The sequence below is a fragment of the Rhinopithecus roxellana genome, chromosome 4 (genome assembly GCF_007565055.1).
Source record: "Rhinopithecus roxellana isolate Shanxi Qingling chromosome 4, ASM756505v1, whole genome shotgun sequence".
NCBI classification, from domain to species: Eukaryota; Metazoa; Chordata; class Mammalia; order Primates; family Cercopithecidae; genus Rhinopithecus; species Rhinopithecus roxellana.
Window position 1 is genome coordinate 151,094,911 of NC_044552.1, and position 24,153 is coordinate 151,119,063.

The 24,153-nt window shown below is 39.4% G+C and overlaps 1 protein-coding gene across 4 annotated transcripts in view; it reads right to left on the reverse strand.

Annotated features, from left to right (window-relative positions):
• FGFR1OP (FGFR1 oncogene partner) overlaps positions 1–24,153 on the reverse strand; it is a 45,714-nt gene that overhangs the window by 16,651 nt on the left and 4,910 nt on the right. Inside the window, exons 3-9 of one of the 4 annotated variants that reach the window (XM_010356577.2) lie at positions 22,838–22,892; positions 22,277–22,365; positions 21,368–21,505; positions 15,760–15,840; positions 13,005–13,064; positions 3,012–3,238; positions 684–793 (exon numbers count right to left, since the gene is read on the reverse strand). In XM_010356577.2, the coding sequence (XP_010354879.1) occupies positions 684–793; positions 3,012–3,238; positions 13,005–13,064; positions 15,760–15,840; positions 21,368–21,505; positions 22,277–22,365; positions 22,838–22,892 (760 nt within the window). Of the gene's footprint in view, positions 1–683; positions 797–3,011; positions 3,239–13,004; positions 13,065–15,759; positions 15,841–21,367; positions 21,506–22,276; positions 22,366–22,837; positions 22,893–24,153 lie in introns of all 4 variants that reach the window. The other 3 variants (XM_010356576.2, XM_010356578.2, XM_030928597.1) reach the window with 3 other exon arrangements.

The following is a 24,153-nucleotide window of genomic DNA, read 5'->3' on the forward strand; positions in this document are numbered from 1 at the left end:
CAAATTCCTAGTGAATCTACTTTTGGAAACTTTCCAAAAGAGGTACACGTGCTCTGAAACACTATGCTAATTAAATACAACATTTACTATGGGTTTCCAAAGGACCTCTGCCCATCCTACCTGTTTAGAGCTATGCTTTTTAAATTCCTATCACTGTGTGTGGGGAGAGATGGGAAAGTAACTGGTGCCAGAGCTAGACTATTCCACATGTAATCAGTGCTCTTTAGCTCTGCTGCATTTATAATGACATGTCAGGTCATTCTTCCTGAAAATGATCTGCAGAATAGTTTTTTATTTAACATTTTATGATACTTACTGTGGTATCACTGAACAAATTTTTAAAAATTAATTGAAAGCAAATCCGACTCAAGTCACTGTAAATGTCCAAAAAAGGAGAGATGATTTAAAAATTATATTTCTATAGATAATACAAATCAGCTAAAAAATCAACTAAAAAGTATTCCAATGGTATGCAGGTATAGGAAGGGGCAGAATACAAAACAACATATAAAATATGACCACATTAGAAGTAACAAAATATTAACAGGAAAGATTTCCGAGTGATAAAATTATAGGTTATTTCAGTGATTTTCCTGGAAAAAAAAAAATCAACAATAATCATATAGTGCTTAATTAGACAAAAAGTATCCCGAGTATTCAAGCCCACATCTTTGGGTACTTACTCTCAGAGTCTTTTAAGGAAGGGGCTCCTGCGAGGGAGCTGAGTCCACTTTTTAAGGGGGGTGCATCCGAGAGCGAGGCCAGGCTTCCTGGTTGCTTCCTAGGCTCATTCCTCCTAGCAAGAAGCAAAGACAGTTAATCGGTGCACTTATGTTCTGCCACTAAACACTTTTATTCTGCCACTGAAACAAAAGCAACTTAAAGATACTTTATATGCACAGTGGCTGGAAATCAAGAATATAGACTTTAAAAATTCAAAACCATAAAGTATACCAAGGGAGTGCAAACTACAGATCAACCACAATCAGCACAGCCAGGGTATAAGAAATCAGCTCACCTCTCTTTAGAATTCTGTTTGATAATCTTATAAACTAAATTGACCTCTGCATTGTGATTTTTTTCAGAAGCCCTTTTCCATCACCCAGACATGCAGCCAAGGGACAATACAGGAGTTTACTAGCAAATAAGTGCCATCTCTCAGATTAAATATTGTTTACAGAAGCCACAAACAGCCATGCTGAAGAACTCCCCTTAAAGTCATGACCACTAACCTCAAGGGTGCCTTTAAAACTGCCCAACAACCCCCGGGTTTCCACAGTCCCCTCTCGCCTTCCTTTGTTATAGAAAGATTTCACACTTTCTCCACTCTCTCCAAATCTCCAACCTCCGTCCTCCATCCTCACTCAACTATGAACTAAGGTGACAGGTGCACAGGTGCCACCGTCATATCCACCCCCTGCCTACAATGGGACCCACACGCTCTCCACTTTTCCAGCAAACACAAGCCCCTGCATGGGATTCCACTGCTGTGCAGCCCTCCAGGAGTTCTCCTCTCACTCCCTTACATCATTAATTCTTCCATCTTTAAAGCTGAGCAGTTCTCGTCTGCATACAAGCTGTTCTTTCTCCCACCTAAACACGCTTTTCAGCCCTAAATCCTACCCCTCCAGCCACCATCCTGTTCCTCTGCACACGTTTACAACTCATCAGAAAACTATTTGTCATCTACAATCCTTTCCTGTCTTGAATGCACTCTAATTCTCTCACCTGCCTCACACCCCCATTCCAACAAAACTGTGTCAAGGTCATCACTGACCTCCAGATGGCTAAATCCAATGGCATCACACAGCTACTCCTCCCTACCGCCACCTCCAAAGACACCACTCTCCTGGTTCCATCTCCTCCACTGCTTCCAGCTCCCTACTCTGGCCTCAAGGTGTGCAGGACCTGCTTCCTTGGTGATCCTCTGTAGTCTCCCACACCCACATTATCTACAAACTGAAGACGCCTAATTTACATCTCCAGCCCAGACCTCTCCATCAATCCGAATTCATATACTCAATAGCCTACTTCGGATTTCCACTAGCAATCTTCTCTAACTTAGCACAGCGACAGGGGCCTTCAGGCTTTCATGCCACCTGTCTGTGCAATCCACTCTTCCTCTTGCCATTCTTCATCTAATGGGTTTCCAACCTTCTAGTTTTGCAGGCTAAAAACCATGATGCCACTCTGGATATTACTTTTTTCTCTAGCACTTACTGGTAAATCCTTTTCCATCTAACCTCAAAATACTTCCAAAATCCACCTATTTCTCCCCACCACTTCTATCACTTCTCACCTGAATAATCATTAATGGCCTCCTACCTGGAAACTCCAAGTCCAACCTTCCCCAGCAACCCTGGGATCCTTCTGTAATGGACGCCGGATCAAGATCCTCAGGGCTTCCAGTCTCAAAGGAAAGCCATCCAGCCCCTCATCTCTGAGTCCACCTCATCTGATCCCCATCTTGCTCTCTCTGCTACCCCCCCACTCACCTCCCTGCTTTCTGCTGTTTCCTCTCCCCAGAGCTCCATCAACCCATGGCAACTCCCTCATCTCCTCTAGTTCTTTGCTCACTGGGCAGCTCCAAGTGAGGCCCCCTCCAAATTGGACAGCTGACATGCACCTGCCCTGACCACACACTTGGGCTTCCATCACTGCTCTGCTCTCATCACATGACACACCGCAGCATAACCCTCATTGCCTGACTCCGTTGCCAGAGTGGGAGCTTCCTGAGGGCAGGAGTCTTCCCTCTTCTATCATTGCTGTACCCCACCCTGGAACAGCCCTGGCAAGTGGCTGACAATCTACATTTACCTGTTAGAATAAATCATGTCTAGGTTTTTCTAAAATCTGGGGTTGTTTTACAACATGAAAGGCATTAACAATGCATAATCAGATTTATGGTTCCAATAATTATAAACCATCCATAGTTCATTATTTTTTAACTACAAAATGAAAACATTTATTTTTAAACCCCCAGTCTCGTAGTTCAAAAACTATTTACTCACAAACCATAAGTTTTCTCTGGCTTGGGAATGGGATCATCAAAGAAAGAATCTCCTTCCATATCATCTTCATCTGGACAAAGGCCAGCTTTGTCTTTGCCATCTAAAGTTTTGTTGCTTAGAAAAGATCCAATTTTTGTTTCATGGGACAGTAAGTGAAGGTTGCTTTTGCTCTTGGGTTCTGACAGGGAGACACTTGTATCACTCTGATTGGCCTCATTGTTGGCTTTCTAGAAAGAAAGAGAAAAGGCCTCCTTGGTGAGATAAAACTTTAAGATATTTTAAATAATAAAAGAAGTCTCATGAGCATAAGGAAACCTGTGTTTGTGTGTGTTCAACCTCTGTGTGTGTGTGTATGTGTGTGTGTGTGTGTGCGTTGGGGGCAGCTCCCAGCAGTGTGAACTGCAGAGCAATGCCATGATTCATCACTCCATCCCCAGGATTCCTAACATGGCAAACTTTCAAAGGGGGAAAAATATTAGAGAAATATATTAATACCATTCCTTTCCTCTTTCCCTAAATGGAAATACCTTTAGTATACCTATCCCATTTATAAACACTTTCCCATTGAGAAACAATTTCCCATCTCCTCTTCCATATGTCATTGCTTCATAAACTATCTTAAATTAATACATTTTTCAACTTGAAAACAGGAGAGACCATTACTATTAAAGGAGAAAAGAAAGATTACATATGAATGAACCAAGCATTAAAGTAGTCATCCATAAAAATAGCCATTTTCCATCCAGTGCTAAACACAACAGGCATCAAGGTGAAAGACACCTGCCTTCAACCACTAGTGTTTCTGACATAAACATTTGCTGATTAAAATAATTATCTCAATTCTGACTTCCAGGGTAACTTCCTAACCTATACTTATTTTGATGTCCATGGACATATATATCTGTGTGTGTGTACGTGTATATTTCTCTATGTATCTTAACATCAACATTATAAAAAAAATTCTGAATCATCCTTATCCATGCCCTTGGATATAGAGTGATGTTACCACTTTTCTTGTTTTCAGGGAGTCTTAACCTTCACAGCTGACTTTCACTCCATTCTTGGTCAGATTTCTTTCTGCCCTTAGACGGGTCTATGTTAATAATAATAATGAAAAAATAAATAATGCTAGCAATAATAAAAAACAGCTAACATTTATGGTGAACATTCAAATGCTTCACTTTATCTCATTTAATCTTCAAAATGGCCCTATGATCTGGAAATAGCTTTATCTCTGTGGATATAAATAAGGAAACACAGAGACAGACATTTATGTCACTTGTCAAAGTCTCCAGGTAGTTAAGTGGTAAGGTCAATATCAAAGTCAAAGCCTGATTCCAGAGGTTAACCCAATATTTATGCTATTAGGCTAAATTATAATGAATTTGTGGGCTTTATGGGTTAAAAATGGCAATTTCCCAAAATTCAGTCTTGCGTACTAAAGAGAGCAGTATTGTGTAAAATACCTGTGGAGTACTAGAAAAAGCACTCAACTGAAACAAAGAATCTGGAATGTAGTCCAAAATTATTAACTGCATTTTTTTTTTTTTTAAGAAACAGGGTCTCACTATGTCACCCAGGCTGGTCTTAAAACTCCTGGGCTCAAGCAATCCTCCTGCCTCAGTCTCCCAAGTAGCCGAGTTTATGAGATTACAGGCACAAACTACACCCAGTCGTATAATCTTTTTTTTTTTTTGAGACAGAGTCTTGCTCTGTCACCCAGGCTGGAGTACAGTGGGGCGATTTGGGCTAACTGCAACCTCTGCCTGCCAGGTTCAAGCAATTCTCCTGCCTCAGCCTCCTGAGTAGCTGGGATTTCAGGCGTGTGCTACTACGCTCGGCTAATTTTTATATTTTTAGTAGAAATGGGGTTTCGACGTGTTGGCCAGGCTGGTCTCGAACTCCTGACCTCAAGTGATTCACTTGCCTTGGCCTCCCAAAGTGCTGGGATTATAGGCATGAGCCGTGAGCCACCATGCCTGGCCCATATAATCTTAAGTAAATTAATTTCCTAGGCATGAGTTTCCTCAAGAATTGAACTAGATTCGTATTTTTCAGACCAAATTATATCTAGGAGTTAAGAAAGAAGGGATGGATGGCTGAGAAAGAATTAAAGAGTAGTAACTACTGAACCATGGTGACCAAAGTCTGGGTTAGACATCATTAAACAAGACGCTCTTGAAGGATGGTTTCACTTTCCATATGGGTACAGACAGAATGCATTATGCATGTCTTATGATATATGTTTACATCTTTACACCAGGTAGAGGTCTTGACTAGTTGACGGTAGGCAAGATACATGCTGTGCAAATTTAGTGCCTTCTAGAGAGCTATACATTCCATTTTATTACTATAAATTAATGATTATAAAGAGATGTCTGAAAAAATAAATACCAAGTTATAATTTTAGACAACATATTTTCAAAGAGGCAGAAACTTTCAAAAATTTCCTAACAACTTTCTTGATGTTTTCCTGGTATTATCAAATATAGAAAAGTATTATGTAATTCACACCAGTTGTAATTTCTGATTTTCACATTGTTTTAATAATGGATTTATTTAAAAGAATATGCATTTGGAAATAAATACTCTGATGTGACATTTGTACAATGACATATGTACAATGACAGAGCCTGTGGCTATGACAGATTCCCCTTCTAAACACTCATGAGAAAGTGCCAAAGAATAACTGGCATGAAAGAAACTGAAAAATGTAAATGTAAAGCAACATTATGAGAAACAATAATTATTCTGATTTCCCCAAGAATTCACACTGCCAACGTAACTTAAATCCACATAATGAACTATCTAACATCAAAGCTGAACAACTAATAGGTATCCATGATTATTTTTTGACAGGTTTGACCAATATTCCTGCTATAGACAGAAAGACCAGTTTTAGGAAGACAAGTTTTACAGAGAATTACTGTATTACACAACACATACTTGTAAACATAACACAATTATTTTGTTTTAAAAATATAGTTCTCTTAATCCAGGAAGTAAAAATAAATTCTGAAACAATCTGCTTTGGAACTGCTCTCAAAATCAAGTTCTCAATCACACAGGAACATGTTACTGCTTTATAACTATGGCTCATTTTTGCCAAAAGATCATTACCCAACTAGGTTATTAATGAATTCACTAAACTTAATTCCAAATAAACTTCACTACTTAAAAAATCTACACAAAGAGGAGAAATATTTGTCATCAACACATTTTGCAGATTAAAACCAAAGTACTGAAAACGTTGAGAGCAGTTTCAATGGGTCCTCCAAGTATACAGCAGATGTATGTGTGTACACAGATGTGCAACCCACAAAAGGCCTTACCTGATAAACCGTCAAGTGAAAATATCACAAAGTTGAAAATGGGCACTTCATAGACATGATGAAGTGCAAAAACACAACATCCAAAAAATGTTGGATATTCATCCCCTGGCATCAGACTGCCTCATGACCATGTGGCTGACTGGAAGCCATGGCTCAACGTCACTGCCCGGCCCCAAGAGAGAATCGTACTACCGATTACTGTCCTGGGAAAAGATCAAAACTCAACGTATGGTATCTATTTAATGTATATCACTTTTGTATCATCATAAAGTCGAAAAAGCATAAATCAAACTGTTGTAACATCGGGGACCATCTGTATACGTATGTATACCCTGGAATCTGCTTTAAAAACCCTTACCCTTATCATGAGTTAAGACGAACTTATATTACATACACAAACTTCAGTTACTTGGGTTTTATATCACCTGGATTTAGCTAAGTTGAAGATTCAAAATGAAGCTAAATAACTAAGGTTAAGTATTGTTTAAAAACTAAAAAATATGATTTAAAAACAGGTGTGAGCCGCCAAGGCCAGGCATGGCAGCTCACACCTGTAATCCCAGCACTTTGGGAGGCCGAGGCAGGCACGAGGTCAATAGATTGAGACCATCCTGGCCAACATGGTGAAACTTGTCTCTACTAAAAATACAAAAAAAAAAAAAAAAAAAAAATTAGCTGGGTATGGTGGCACACACCTGTATTCCCAGCTACTCAGGAGGCTGAGGCAGGAGAATCATTTCAACCCAGGAGGCAGAGGCTGCAGTGAGCCGAGATCACACCACTGCACTCCAACCTGGTGACACAGTGAGACTCCATCTCAAAAAAATAAATAAATAGAAATAAATAAATAAATAAAAAGTATATACACTGGCTGGGCCCGGTGGCTCATGCCTGTAATCCCAGCACTTTAGGAGGCTGAGGTAGGCAGATCACAAGGTCAGGAGATCCAAAACCATCCTGGCCAACATAGTGAAACCCCGTCTCTACTAAAAATACAAAAATTAGCTGGGTGTGGTGGCAGTGCTGTAATCCCAGCTACTCAGGAGGCTGAGGCAGGAGAATCGCTTGAACCAGGAAGTTGGAGGTTGCAGTGAGCCGTGATTGCACCACTGCACTGCAGCCTGGCAACAGAGAGAGAATCCATCTCAAACACACACACACACACACACACACACACACACACACACACACACACACACACACATATCATGGCAATGCCTTAGAATTCATTCTCTGGACAAGCACAGAAGTTATGGGTCAAACCGTATCCCACAAATGAAATACGTTGAAACCCCTAACTCCCAGTACTTCAGACTGTGACCTTATTTGGAAAGTGTCACTGCAGATGTATTTAGTTAAGATGAGCCCATTCAGGAGTAGGGTGGGCCTAGGTCCTAACCCAGTGACTGGTATCCTTGTTAGGGGGAAGAGACACAGAGAAACACAGGGAGAAGTCCATGTGAAGATGGAGGCAAAGACTGAAGTAATCCATCTACAAGCCAAACAGCATGTGAGTCTAGCAGCCACCAGAAGCTGGGAACCACACCCCTCCTGGCACCTTGATTTCACATTTTTAAGCCTCTAGAACTGTGACACAATACATGTGTTGTTTTAAGCCACCCAGTATTGGTACTTATATTACATCAGCCCTAGGAAACAAATCAACTTATTTATAACAAAAAACTAAAACAAGTTTTGTCTTTTCACAAAAGTGAAGGACCTATTGCACAGCACTACAACGGTCATTAAGTTCTCTTGGCTGGAGCTCAAGACTACTAATAAGCTCTATCAGAAATTACAGTGCAGCCATAAGAAAGCTTTAGTATATATTTAAATCATCCAACAGTACACTCATATAATAAAGAAGCCAATCATTTCTGGACTAACAAAAAGGCAGCACTACAGAAGTTTCACAGTGAAAAACCTTAATTTTTCAGTAGTCAAAAACTGAATTGTATCACCAGACTGTCTTAAGAACCTGAAAAAAAAAAAGAATTTTTTTTTTTTTTTTTTTTTGAGACGGAGTCTCGCTCTGTCGCCCAGGCTGGAGTGCAATGGCCAGATCTCAGCTCACTGCAAGCCCCGCCTCCTGGGTTTACCCCATTCTCCTGCCTCAGCCTCCCAAGTAGCTGGGACTACAGGTGCCCACCACGTCACCCGGCTAGTTTTTTGTATTTTTTAGTAGAGACGGGGTTTCACCGTGTTAGCCAGGATGGTCTCGATCTCCTGACCTCGTGATCCGCCCGTCTCGGCCTCCCAAAGTGCTGGGATTACAGGCTTGAGCCACCGCGCCCGGCAAGAATTTTTTCCAAACTGTTCATGTAGGAAACATCAGTCAAGGAAATACTATGGTGTTGCAAAAGTATTCAAAAAATTCATGCAATACAGTTGTCCGTCAGTACCCAGGACCCCTGCAGACACCAAAGTCTGAGGATGCTCAAGTCCCTCATATAAAATGCTATAGTATTTGCATATAGCCTACACACATCCTCCCATATGCTTTAAATCATCTCTAGATTACTTGTAATATCTAATAAATGTAATGTTATGTAGAAAGCTGTATACCATTATTTTAAAATGTGTATTATTGTTGGCCAGGTGCGGTGCCTCACACCTGTAATCCCAGCACTTTGGGAGGCCAGGGCAGGTAGATCACGAGGTCAGGAGATCAAGACCATCCTGGCTAACAGGATGAAACCCCATCTCTACTAAAAATACAAAAAATTAGCCAGGCGTGGTGGCGGGCGCCTGTAGTCCCAGCTACTCCGGAGGGTGAGGCAGGAGAAGGGCGTGAACCCGGGACGCGGAGCTGGCAGCGAGCTGAGATCACACCACTGCACTCCAGTCTGGGCAACAGAGAGAGACTCCATCTCAAAAACAAAATAAATAAAAATAAATAAATAAATAAGTAAAATTTGTATTATTATTTTTTAACCATTTTCCATCCACACATGGTTGAATCTGCAGGTGTGAAAGCAATGGATGTGAAACCTGCAGATATGAGGACTGCCTGTATTTAATTCTCTTCCCCACCCATGCCTCTGTCCCCCACCTCCCTCCCTGCCAATGACAGTTTCTGATCCATGACTTACTAATGAATTATTTAGGGAAGTAATTTTACTACAGTTCTAACAGACATATATTTTGAAAGTTTAATTTGCTCACCTAGAAAAGTAAATACTGCAAAATTCCAGGACCACAAAACAAACCTTTCTAAAAACTCAACTGCTTCTAGAGAAACTCTATCCTTTCCATCTATAAACAATCTGTAATTCCTACAGATCACAATAGAACCATGATTTTCTAGCTTTAGGAGTAAGACTTAAAGAGGACCCTACAAATAGCTTTTCTACTTTCTACATCCTCAGCCCTCCCACCCTACCCAACCAGCAGCTCATGGAGTTCAGTTAACAAGTGGTGCCAAGATGTCAAGTCTAGAGTCTCTAATGGTTAGGATTACAGAGCTGACCAGGCAGAAATGGAAGGGCTAAGTGTGGGAACATTCATGTATCCATGTATCCATTCATTAAGGATGGTGTGGGCGTGTGATAGGGAATGATAACATCTGGTTTGGAAAATCCTGAGGTGAGTGCCAAAGATACAAAAACATATGCTCCAAAACCTACATGTAATGTGAAAAAGCATCTCAATACATATTAGTTTTAAAACATCTGCAAACTGGGCCAGGCACGGTGGCTCATGCCTGTAATCCCAGCACTTTGGGAGGCCGAGGCAGGAGCATCACTTGAGCCCCACAGTTGAGGATCAGAATGCGCAACCAGAGCAAGACTCCTGCCTCTACAGAAAAACATTTTTTAAAAAATTAGCCAGGTGTGCTGGCATGCACCTGTTGTCCTAGCTACCCAAGAGGCTGAAGTGGGCACCTGACCCCAGGAGGACAAGACTGTGGTAAGCCATGATCACACCAATGCACTCCAGCCTAGGCAACAGAGTGAGACCTTGTCTCTAAAAAGAAAAAGACACCTGAAAACTATTTGTAAGAAGAAAGGATGATCTTTCATATTACATTTGGTATAATGATGAAGAGCAACTAATTCTAAATATTAAAAACAAAAAAAATATAAATCTTACTCAACATTTCCAAATGGTAAAAACCTAAGCTAGTAGGGCCTATCAAAAGTCTGTTATAATTTTCTGATACTTTTTTTTTTTCAAACAATTACGATGTTTGGTACAATGAAATGGTATACAATGAGATAAATTATCACAGATGATACTTTGGAAGTCAACAAGTGTTAATATATATTTCAAAATTATTAATTCATCTAAAAATTGCCCTCCCATTTCGTATTTATACTCCTTGTATGCCAAATCTTTTATCTGTAACCTTTATTTTTATCTTTATTGTCTCTCAGCAACAACAAAAATAAGAACTTCAGTTTTGCCCAAGTTACATCAGTCCAAAAACCCTACAAATCAATTCTAACTATACATATTAATGATTTTTTAAAGTTTATTTATAATATGAATATAGCTTCCCTGAAGAAAGTGCCCAGGGTCTCTGAATGAACCACTAGTACTTGCCCCCTCCTGCATTCGAAAGCAATTGGACACATGCGACACTCCTGATCAGTGCTCCAGAGTTCCGGGAGCAGTGGTACCCTTGGCCCTCCTGCATCGCATGCCCAGTTCACGTCTGCAGGACAAGCGGGGCTCCCACGATGGCTTTGCACACCTTGGGAGGTGCCACTCACCTACCATGTGAATGGCTCCATCTGGAGTCTTGCTGTGTACAACCTCAACCACATGCAACACAGCATCTGGATGATGAAGATGTTGAGAATGTTAAGGCTGCTAGGAACTTACTGCATGCACAAGGCAAAGCAGAAAGGCAGGGGAACAAAGAGCTAAGGGCTTACCCATATAAGTAAGACTGGCAATAGGCCACACAGGGTACAATACAGACTTCTCACAAGGCAGTTCAGAAACAAGATCAGAAATGTACAGGGAAAAAGATTTCCAAGTAATTGAGGAAGCATCCTGGCCTCCAGGAACATAACAATGAAATAGAAGAGACCCAAATTACGGACTAAATCCTGGGATATGGGCCCATCTAGGTTCTTCAATCCCCTCTCAAATCAGGGCACACACTACACTCTGCCCAAAATACAGCGAAAGCAAAATCTGGCCCATCACAGTTATATCACATCACACAAAGTGAAAACCACATCTCTTAGCATGCCTAGGCTCTATGTATAAACTTCTTGAAAATGTTTCAGTTGTTTAAAACCCACAACAGCAATAAGATTATAAAGGCTTAATACTATAAAATATGCTTTTAAATTTTAGAAAAGTCCAAGAAACTGATTTTTTAAATCTATTAAGAAGTTTTACATCTTACTTAAGGTATGTCTCATCTCTCCAATTAAACTATAAACTCCTTAAGTGAGAACTGTTACATGTGTTGCCCAAAGCACTGACACACAATAACTTTCACTATGTAAATGTTAAAAAAAAAAAACAACTTAATCATTATTTTAGAGCATCTTCTTGTTTAATAATGCATAAAGAACAGTGTGAACAAAGAGAATACAATAATAGGAATTTACCTTTGAAACTACTAGAACTAAAGCCAGCTAACACAACAGGTGGAATTTTTAAAAAGCTTTAATGTTGAAGATTTTCAACTTAGTGAAAATATCTATACATAACCGAAGCTCAACACAGGACTAATGAATCTCACAGAACTGAAAATTAAACATTTTGTCTTATCCTAAGTAGATGTAAAAACTGTACTGATAATGTTTCTAAAACTTCTAATATTTAAATTTCATAAGCAGCTAATCTATCAGATTAGTCAATTTTTGCAATCTTTAGGGGAGGAGGAAAAAGCAGCCAAGGCCTTGGTGGTATGCAGCACTGGCCCCCAGCAGTCTACTGTGAGCAGGGGCCCTGAATAAAGGGTCACGAAAGTGCAATTGTCTGAAAAATGACAGAACACAAAAATGTCTTGGAGGAAATAAGTTTATTTTTAATTTATCAATGGGAACTTATCCAAAAAATAGTTTGATGTTCTATTTTCCTCAGATAAAAATCAATGTTAATAATATGTGCTTAATCATCCATTCAAAAGAAAAATCCTTATTTTCAACTTTTTTAATTGCCAACAAAACAGAAATTTTCAAAGTAAAACTGAGAGCATGGTTTTAAGATTCGACAGTATGATTTTCACCTGGATAAAAGCTGACAGTGAAATTTACTTTTTATTTCATGCCATCCTTATTTTTTTGTGTTTTTAGACAGAGTCTCACTCTGTCACCCATGCTAGAGTGCAATGGCACGATTTCAGCTCACTGCAACCTCGCTTTCTAGGTTAAAGCGATTCTCCTGCCTCGGCCTCCCGAGTAGCTGGGATTACAGGCATGTGCCACCACCGCCAGCTAATTTTTGTATTTTAGTAGAGGCGGGGTTTCACCATGTTGGCCAGGATGGTCTCGAACTCCTAACCTTAAGTGATCCACCCGCCTTGGCCTCCCAAAGTGCTGGGATTACAGGCGTGAGCCACCGTGTCCAGCCTCAAGTGACATTTCGTAAGAAAACTGAGAACCCAACCTGACAGGAGCCCAGCGCTCCAGGAGGCCCCAGAGTCGAGACCTGATGCCCACAGGCTGCTTTTCTCCTCTGCCCTCATGCGTGTTACCTTGTCACCAGCCTTCTGCCCGCTTGTCTTCTTCTTACCTTGTCCTTTATACCTTGGTATCTGAGCATGAGAATAAAATGAGATTTTACCACAAAATAGAAATCTTTAAAAATAAATTAACTCATTAGCAAACAAAGATGCCTATTGAAAAATGTCTCAGAAGTGCAACATCTAGTGAATATGTTCTGTGAGGCCTGCTTTTTTGGTCCTTTCTTAACTCTATTCCTAAAGTGATCTACGTCATGTTTACTATTTCCAATAGTTACTAGGTCAAACACAGATAGTGTAGCCTCCACCTGCTCAGCTTCTACTGGGAGGAGAATCACCTCTTTCATGCTACATTTTAGCAGCATACTAAATAAGACTCACTTGAGTTCCTAGGAAACTTCCTTGAAGACTTGTCCTGACCTCATCTGATCTTTCTCAGGAACACACAAAGCTGGTTCCTAAAGGCTGGGTGGACGCTACTCTTGGAGAGTTTCTAGCATTTCCCATGGGCCCTCAAGGCTGATTAGGTGCCAGTAGGAGGTAGCTAGCAAGAAGAGGGTAGGGAAAGTACTGGATCCCAAATCCAGGTCCTTTAGTACTACAGAAATTGCATTTTACGTGTCAAAATAAGGGTTTATCTTAGAACAGATGCAACCCTACACAAGGACTATCTAGGGTGTTTCTGAAGCGGGTTTATGAGGTCAACTGAGAAATGGGGATTCAACTAGAATAACGGGATGGCAGCAGGAGAAGCAGAGACAGCTGTTAGGACAAACGCTGTTCTCGAAAGCAGCCTCAGGACAGTCCCCGCTTCTCTGGAAAAACTCACAGCATCATTTCCTGACTGACCTAAAACACTGAGATTCTCATTTTAATTCTTAGATCTCATTTTAATTCTTAGATCTTTAATTCACTTAGATCTCATTTTAATTCTTAGATCTCTCTACATACTTAAAATGTATGTAGAGAGAATAAGAGTACATAAAACAGACTTTAATATTTTACCCAGAAGACATACTCTATATGTAGAAGGTTAGGATTGCTAATTTGCTTTAAACATAGTAATAATTTGCTAAAAAGAGCTTCCAAATAGTCAAATGCTATAGGTACTGATAAGTATTTTGGAATATTCATTAATTTTAATTTTTCTAAAGCCAGATATTTTCATGAAAAGTAAAGCTTACTTACATAGGCTGTTTTATTTGCAATTAATTTAAAGAAATTTTAAAAACTTACTCATGACCTTATTCTGTCTTTGGGGTTATAGCCTCCTACGAGTATTTAGGAAAAAAAAAATTTTAAAAAAGGCCTTCCCTACACCAACTAGAAATCTCAGAAGGAGCAACTATAAACAATACAATAGTTGTTCCCTTGGTTAGAAATAAAGTATAAAATTCCTTTAGTTTTCCAAACTTAAATAAAAGGAGCAACAACATCAAAGAACAAGCAAAAAATAACAGCAATTGTTCAGCAATGTTCTGTGCCTAGACATTTAAAAAAGAAAGGAATCTTGTAGTATAATCACTACGTTCTGGAATTTCATCTATTTAAAAAGATGCAACTATATCTGAGGGTCGATCCAGCACCATAAACCCACATGGGGCCTCATCTTTTGGAATGGACTGCACGGCATCACTCTGTTCTTATGGAATGAAAATCAAAGGGAAAGTCAAAGAATACAAACCTGACCTGTCATGGACTGCAGGTTTGTGTAGTCTACAAACCCCCAGCTCCTATGTTGAAATCCTAACCCTCGATGTGATGGTATCAGAAGGTCGAGCCTTTGAGGGGTGAGCAGATCATGAGGGTGAAGCCTTTGTGAATGGGATTAGGGCCCTGACCCCAGAGAGCTCTCTCACCCTCTTTCCACCACATGAGGACACAATGAGAAGGCAGCTCTCTGTAACCTAGAAGAGGGACCTCACCAGACCTAACCACAGTGATGCTGTGATCTTGGACTTCCAGCCTCCAGAACTCCAGAGGAAAAATGTGTTGTTTGTAAGCTGCCCAATCTATGGTACTTGGCAGCCTGAACAGACTACGACAGACCCAAACCTATCCTTTGATAAGACCGCCCGGGACTACCAATTCAAGCTATACTCTTGAGAAAACAAATTTCCTGACAATCATCTTTCTATCCATTCCTACATATCCTGGATCTTAAATTCAAAGTGTACAGCTCATTTTTTTTCTTTATGCTTAACTTCTGAAATCAAGTCTTACCTTTAACAACTCATAAACACACAAACAGATGCACACATGCATACACACATAAATGTAACCAAAGTACATATATTTTCTTAGAAATTCTATCAAAACAGCCCATGTATATTAAAAGCCATCATGATTTACAATTCTGAATCCCATCACCCATCTAGAAGTCTAAAATATTCATTCAATATTATATCCTGTAATACATATTCCCAGCTTAATATTCTCAAGGTAGGAATTTATAAATGAAAAGTAAGTAAATCTCCTTGTTAATAGGAGAAAAACGTCCAAAGTACCAAATAAATCCAAATATTCTGATTCTGTTACTTACCAGCACATTCCTTTCTACGATACAAATGTCAAACCACCACCAACAAAGCAAAAAAAAAAATTTTTTTAATGTATACTTAATGGAAAAAAAGCACCTTCAAGAAACTAAAGAGCCCATGTGTTATAAAAAACAATACAACTTGTAACAAGAAAGACTAGAGAGAGAAGAGCAGAGCCCTCTGGAGTTGAGTCCAGACATGACTTCTGGGTTCTGCAGCTCACTCACCTTACTTGGTATTGTCTGTGCACTTGTTTTTCCCTCTGGTGACTTTGGCGGAGGATGTGCATCAGATAGATCTAGTGCACCCTAAAATATTTTAGTTTAAAATTAAAATACATTTAAAAATAAAACACGAATATACCAACTACACTCCAATAGAATTTTAGCATTTAGAAACACTATACAATGTTGGTATTTTATTTCTTCTTTATTAAAGTAACCATTCTTTTTAGATTTTCCTCTAATTTTACCCCCTCAAAAACCTTCTACACATCCCTAGATTCTAATTACCTGCAAAATATTTCATTCATTCACTTTGAACAGGATACTGTCTCCACTGAAATCTGTCCCAGGTCTACCATTCCAGCATTTACTTCCTCACTTCCCTTCTCCCTAGTCTCCAGATAAATAATATCCTGTAATTCTCTAAGATCTACTTTTTGCCCTCCTTGAATTTGTTTCCCTACTTCATTTTATCTCAAGAAAAAATACCAAATAACAATTTTCTTTTTTTTTTTTTTTTTTTTTTTTTTTTTTTTTTTTTTTTTTTGAGACGGAGTCTCGCTCTGTCGCCCAGGCTGGAGTGCAGTGGCCGGATCTCAGCTCACTGCAAGCTCCGCCTCCCGGGTTCACGCCATTCTCCTGCCTCAGCCTCCCGAGTAGCTGGGACTACAGGCGCCCGCCAGGTCGCCCGGCTAGTTTTTTGTATTTTTAGTAGAGACGGGGTTTCACCATGTTAGCCAGGATGGTCTCGATCTCCTGACCTCGTGATCCGCCCGTCTCGGCCTCCCAAAGTGCTGGGATTACAGGCTTGAGCCACCGCGCCCGGCGTAACAATTTTCATTAAAAATACTTTACCCCTTCAAATAGTAGTATACTCTTCCACTTTTCTACTTCCACACCTGTTCTAGCCCAGCTTCCACAGGAGTCATCTGTGTCTGCTGCCTAGTGCCTTGTCACCACAGGGTTCTGAGCACTGTGGTTAAATCACTTCCTACAATTCATCCACGACCAGAACAAGCTCTATGACACTGTGTACATATTAAATATTGGCTGTTTGTTACAAAAATCCTTTTATGACTGACAGTAACTTTTTAAATAGGAAAACGTGCTGCTCTTCATAACTTCAGTTCTCCCTCTTCAGTCCCATTATTTCTGATGGTAATACTATCTTCTTCTAGGCTAAAATCCTTAAACTGGCCTTTGAGAGCTTTTCTTTTCTCATATTGCCTTCTATGACCCTGCCCCAGGCCAAAATATTAGTTTACCAAGTCTTCTTGATTCTTAAAAGGTCATCTTAATCTATCCATTTCTTTTTCTTTCTTTCTTAATCTTTCTTTTTTTTTTGAAACAGGGTCTCAGTCACCCAGGCTGGAATGCAGTGGTGGATCTCGGCTCACTGCAATCTCCACCTCCCAGATTCAAGTGGTCCTCCCACCTCAGCCTCTCAAGTAGCTGGGATTACAGGAAGGCACCACCACATCTGACTTTTTTTTTTTTTTTTTTGAGACGGAGTTTCATTCTTGTTGCCCAGGTTAGAGTGCAATGGCGAGATCTTGGCTCACTGCAACCTCCGACTGCCAGGTTCAAGCGATTCTCTTGCCTCAGCCTCCAAGTACCCAGTTAATTTCTTGTATTATTAATTAATTAATTTATTTTTTGAGACAATCTTGCTCTGTGGAGTGCAGTGGCGTGATCTCGGCTCACCACAACCTCCATCTCCCAGGTTCACGCAATTCTCCTGCCTCGCCCTCCTGAGGAGCTGGGACTACAGGTGCACGCCACCATGCGGGTGGATCACCTGAGGTCAGGAGTTCGAGACCAGCCTGGCCAACGTGGTGGAACTCCATCTCTACTAAAATACAACCTCGGCTCACCTACGGCTGGGGAGCATCCAATAAAATCAAACCAAAGTCACATTAAAGCGGGTGGGGCATAGCAACTTAATTCTTGAGGTGGTTAAAATGCAGTTGTGGTAAAAAAAAAAAAAGTATCAGTAATTTAGTTCAGTGAACTTAACCTATAGCTACTTTTCTACAGCCAAAGTCAAAAGCTAATAAAAGCTCTAATTTTTTATTTCATTATAAATGACAGGTTTTCTTCCAAAGTAATAGAAAACACTAATAAATAATGAAGAGCCAAAACATACATCTTTGAGGTCTCTATTTTAAGTATTTTATCTATCTGTTTATATACATACACACAAACTATTAAAATTAAATACCCAGATATTAGGAAGGGAAAACTAGCAAAAAATGGAGATGAGATGCCCAACTTAGTGGTTCAGCAACTTGGGGGAGTAAAACAACTACCTTTTGAGGATACAGAATTCCTATCGTGGGTCTATTTGACAGAATCACAGCTACAAAAAAGTCCAGACAAACTTCAGGGGAGGCCTCAAATCCACAAGTCAGAATGGAGTACTGAAGAACAGCAATTCTGTGTCCATTTTCACATCACACCCACTACACAGGAATGCTACTGGGTGTCATTTTGAGGTATACATCTTATCCAGCAGAGAACAGAAAGCCCTCCAGCAATTACTCCTTCTTCCACAGCCTGTTACCAAAGCTACTGGGTGCAAGGTGGAGAGTGAATCCTTCCTGACAGAATAACTGAATCTAGAGCACATGTGAACAGTCGGTGCTTGGGATGAAACCAAGGAGTCACAGGAATAGAATCAATGAAAACAGAGAAGCGAGCAGGAAGAACTGGAAGAGGGTTATTTGCAGGGAGTAAGGTGGGATTTGCTTTTGTCTTTATGTTTTTACTTTTTTAGCAGTAAAGAGAAGAAAGTAAGTTTTTCCACACAGGATTCGAATGTACTATTGGGTTATCCAGGGAGGTATGTTTTGTGAAGAGCTGGAAATTCTAGTTTGGAGCTAGGATAAAGGACTGAGCTGGACTTAGGCAGACTGCACTGAACTTAAACAGTCATCCATACAATAACAAGAAACAGTAATACTAATACAGTCGTCCCTCAGTATCCACAGGGGATTGGTTGTAGGACTCCACTGTGGACACCAAAATCCAAGGATGCTCAAGTCCCTTATGTGAAATGACATATTTGCATATAACTTATGTACTTCAAATCATGTCTAAATAACTTATATCTAATACAATGTAAATGCTATAAAAATAATTTTATACTAGATTTGCATTCTTTTGTTGTACTGTATCTGAACATTTTTCTTTGAGATGGGAGTCTCGCTCTGTCGCCAGGCTGGAGTGCAGTGGCACAACCTCAGCTCACTGCAACCTCCACCTCCTGGGTTCAAGCAATTCTGCCTCAGCCTCCCAAGTAGCTGGGACTACAGGTGCACACCACTACGCCCAGCTAATTTTTCTATTTTTAGTAGAGACAGGGTCTCACCATGTTGGCCAGGATGGTCTCCATCTCTTGATGTCATAATTTGCCCACCTCGGCCTCCCAAAGTGCTGGGATTACAGGCATGAGCCACCGCGCTCAGCTAATCCGAATATTTTCAATTCACAGTAAATTGAATCCACTGATGCCTACTATAATGACACACAGAGTCCTCCGTGCCAAGCACTGTGCTCAAAGCTTCACACATCTTGCTTCCTTAGACCCCCTCCAGACCTGCAGGCATGATACTTCTGTGACCTCCATGTTGCAGATAAGGAACCTGGGCACACAGAGGCTGAGTGACTGCAGGCTCACAGAGCTAGAATGTAGCAGAGCTGGGGTTTCACCCAAGTAACCTGGTTCCAGAGTCCACGCTAGTGGTATGTTAAGGAAGAAAGATCAATCCAGACACAAAAATGTGCATAAACACCACTGCAATGAGGTGAGCCAAAGCACAACTACTAAACAGAAAAGAAAATGAAAGGGCAGTTAGAAAGAGAAGAGAGTTCTTCAAGGACACAGAAGCCAAGAGGGGAGAGCCAATAGAGGTCATCATGACCTACAGATTGCTGGCCCCAGGAGACTGGGTTCTTTAGTTTGTTTTTGATTGCCTAGTCCCCAGCACAGTATCTATCAAATAAGCACACAATAAAAGCTTGCTGAATATTGATAAATGAAGGAATGAAATTATATGCACAAGCTGAAGTGATAACTTGTGCTCTGGGCGAGCCACCTCACTCCCAGCCAGCCCGGGATCTGGCTATGCTCTCCTGCTCCCACACTTGACTGGCACTGTTCCAACTTCTCGGAACACCCTTCCCAATCCTCGCCCCACAACTGACATCCTACTCTCACTTTAAAATTGACTCCAATAAAATTTTGGCATGTGACAATCGCTTCCTCTTCTAAACTATTCATAACATGTTTGCAAATAATGTGTTAAATGACAATTCCTCCATAATCTTAAACTGTTATTTAAATGTTAATTTCCTTATTTGAGCACATTTTATCTAAAATAGCTATGCGCTCTTCAGAGACATAGAAGTTTCTTATATTTTATCTTATGGTACCCACAAAGTCTATTTACCATGCCTTATATATATTAGTACTCAGGCAAGCTTTATCAATTTTCAAAAATTCTAATAGAAAGTATCCTCTGAGATTCACCAAAGAAAATAAGTAGGAAACCTATATAGCCCTCCACATTCTTACCTATAAATTGGACTAAAAGATCACATTTAATCAAATATCTGTAACAGTTACAGATGTTACCTATGTCTATAAAACAGAGTATCTTTATGTAAAATTAATGTATGAAAATAAAAATTAGATCATTCATCTCATTAGCACAATTTCTAAAAAAAAGGTTGAGTATGGGCCGGGCGCGGTGGCTCAAGCCTGTAATCCCAGCACTTTGGGAGGCCGAGACGGGCGGATCACAAGGTCAGGAGATCGAGACCATCCTGGCTAACACGGTGAAACCCCGTCTCTACTAAAAATACAAAAACTAGCCGGGCGAGGTGGCGGGCGCCTGTAGTCCCAGCTACTCGGGAGGCTGAGGCAGGAGAATGGCGTAAACCCGGGAGGCGGAGCTTGCAGTGAGCTGAGATCCGGCCACTGCACTCCAGCCCGGGTGACAGAGCAAGACTCCGCCTCAAAAAAAAAAAAAAAAAAAAAAAGGTTGAGTATGAAAAGTACTACTAATCAAAAAAGTATAAGTTTGAACTGTTTCTAAACAGTTTAAAGCAAAATCAACAGCTTAGTTTTAAGCTTAAAGAGGTCTTTAAGTCCAAAAATTTATTAACTAGCCTATAAATCAGCCCTTTTATATTTAACTAAGATGTTTTAATAAAAATACTAGCAAGTTGAGTGCTTCTGCTGGCTTATGCAGAGAAGTCTCAGAACACTGAGGTAGGGCCTGGTAGAGCCCACTTCATACACAGTATGAAATGAATGGAGGATCAAGCGAGGCAACGAGGAGTTGGGATTTGTTCCAGACAGTTTAGTTCATGACCCGACACTCTTGAGGATCAAAAACCAGAACAGATATGCCACAGAATCAAGAGTCAGTACATTCCTAATTTTCATTAAAATTTGCATTGATACAATCTGAATGCATTTCATTTCGTTTTTAAGGAATATCTTCCAGTATGAAAACCTTAATTTACTATATATGCACTAATCTGCATGGCTAAACTAAGTAGCCAATAATTAAAATAGAAAAAGATAACACAGAATTCTACTTACTTCCCCAGTGGTTGGCCCTTTTTCTTTCTGTTGACAGCGCCTGATCACTTCTAATAATAAGGGTCCACCCACAGTACCTTCTGCTTCAATTATACCTAAATCTCGAGCTAAATTCTCTCGACCTTCGAGACCTTGCAGCTAGAAAAGATGCAAGTGCACAAAAAAATAGCAGAAGTTATTTTCAAAGAGTAAAGAAAACATTTTCAGAGTTTAAAAACATCTTTAAACTCAAAGAGACCGTCTTAGTAATGAATTAAATGTCTATTTTAAAAAATTATGCCTATTTCTTTTACAGAGCCTCTACCTTCAAAGTTTCCATTAACAGGTGCAATCTAACATCATACCAAAATTAACTCTACAGTAACACTTTTATTAGCAAGCTTTCAAGTAACACAAAGCAGCAACACTTGTGCCAGCTATCTGAAAGCTCATATGGCTTTTAAGAAAAACAGATAATCGGCCGGGCGCGGTGGCTCAAGCCTGTAATCCCAGCACTTTGGGAGGCTGAGACGGGTGGATCACGAGGTCAGGAGATCGAGACCATCCTGGCTAACACGGTGAAACCCTGTCTCTACTAAAAAATACAAAAAACTAGCCGGGCGAGGTGGCGGGCGCCTGTAGTCCCAGCTACTCGGGAGGCTGAGGCAGGAGAATGGCATGAACCCAAGAGGAGGAGCTTGCAGTGAGCTGAGATCCAGCCACTGCACTCCAGCCTGGGTGACAGAGCAAGACTCCGTCTCAAAAAAAAAAAAAAAAAAAAAAAAAAAGAAAAACAGATAATCAACTACCAAAAATAATCTAAATGTAAAAAACTATCAGTTGTCAAATTCTATTAACTTTCAGCTTAATATTAACTCATTTGTATCAAAGAAGGTTTCAAAGGATAGATGTAAAAATCATTATTCTTACTGTGCTAGTTTCAGGTTGAAAAACAGCCAAAGTAAAGTCAAGGTTAAAAAACTGAAGAAATTCTGCAACAAGACTAGCCACTAAACGACCTATAAAGATCAAGAAAAAGGTAAGTAAGCAAACCTTTAAAAACCAAATTTTTTTAATTACCATTATGAAATAGATACACTAAATTATGGAAGAAAGGTTTCTAAATTTTTTAAGTTACAAATTTCTTCTTTGAATAACATGATTAAGTAATGAAAATCTCAATCTCCTAATTTTTTCACTGGGATCATCAGTCTGTAACTAACTGTAAGACAATCATCTCATAGATTTCAGTGTTTCGCTTTTTAATAGTTAATATTGGCTTTTTGTAGTAAAACTGGCTTTAAGCAACATCCCAAGTATGAAAATATGTAATAGCAACACAATTGTTGTACAATGAAATATTATTTTAAAATGAGGACCTATAAGAATTGCAGACTTAAAGAAACTCCCTGAAATTTCTGATTTCTCCCAAATGGTATCAAGATTCAAAAATTCAGAGATAGATAAACAAGAACAAGCTGAACATCTTACCGTCTTTGGTATTTAAAAACTTTTTCAGGCTCTCATTGACTAAAGGAGTTTTGTTCTGTTAAAAAAAAAAAAAAGTTAAGTGTCCTGTGTTTACCCTAAAAACAACTACAAAATATAAAGTTTAACGTTTTCATCGATAAAATTATGGTATTACAAAATCCATTCTATAACTGTTAATTACTACAGGACTTACTTTGTACTATTTAGTAATTTCTCAAAGTTAATATAACAAAACCATATATGAAGATTTGTATTTATTTTTAATTTTAAATGTTTTATAAACTGCTTTTGAAAATATTTTCAAATACCTGTGTGAAATAAAATTAAATGTCAACAACTGTTTATTATTTCAAATATATGAAGTTTGATATTTTGTCATCTCAGGTATCTACCATTTATAGCATACTTATTATGAACAGGAATTTAATTATACACTTGTAATTCCCAGTTTATCCATGAAATGTGAGATGATCTTATGTGGCCCATAGGCCAACGTATTTTTGTAATTATACATTTATTTGAATAAGTATGGAAAAAATACTTCTAGACCATCAAGCCTCTGATTGTTGCTGAGAACAGGCTACAATAGGTAGCACATGGTAGGGTTCCTTAAGACCACATTAATTGCTGCTACAGTGGCAGCCTCATACACTGCTGATGGGAATACAAAATGGCATAACGAGTTTGGACAGCAATTTGGTTGTGTTTCTTAAAAGTCACAAATATTCCTAGTATGTGACCTAGTCACTTCACCCCTACTGATTTTCTCAAGAGAAATCGCAGATCCAAGCAAAGACTTGTACATGACTGTTCACAGAAGCCTTACTTGTAATACTCAAAAACTGGAAACAGCCTAAATGTCTGTCAATAGCTAATGGCTAAACTGTCATATCTATACAATGTATTAATGAAATGATTTATTAATACATATTACAGTATGAATGAATTTCAAATGCATTATGTTGAAGAAACCAGACCAAAAAAAAGAGCACATACTACATGATTCCACTTATATAATTCTTAAAAAGGTTTGGGGTAGGGGAGAGGGTTACAAAAGGGGCACAAGGAAAACTTTTGAAGGTCATGGATATGTGCAGTACCTTGATTGTGGTGATCATTTCACAGCTGCATAAATTAACTATTAAAAAATCAAACTGTACATATTAAATACTTTAACTTTATTGTAGGTCAATTATACCTCAATAAAGTTGTTAAAATAAAAGACAAGGAGAGGAGAGATCATAAAGGTAGTTGGTAGGCTGGTTTAGGGAATTCTAAGATATTAAGTCAACTGAAATATTTAAAGAGAATGGAGG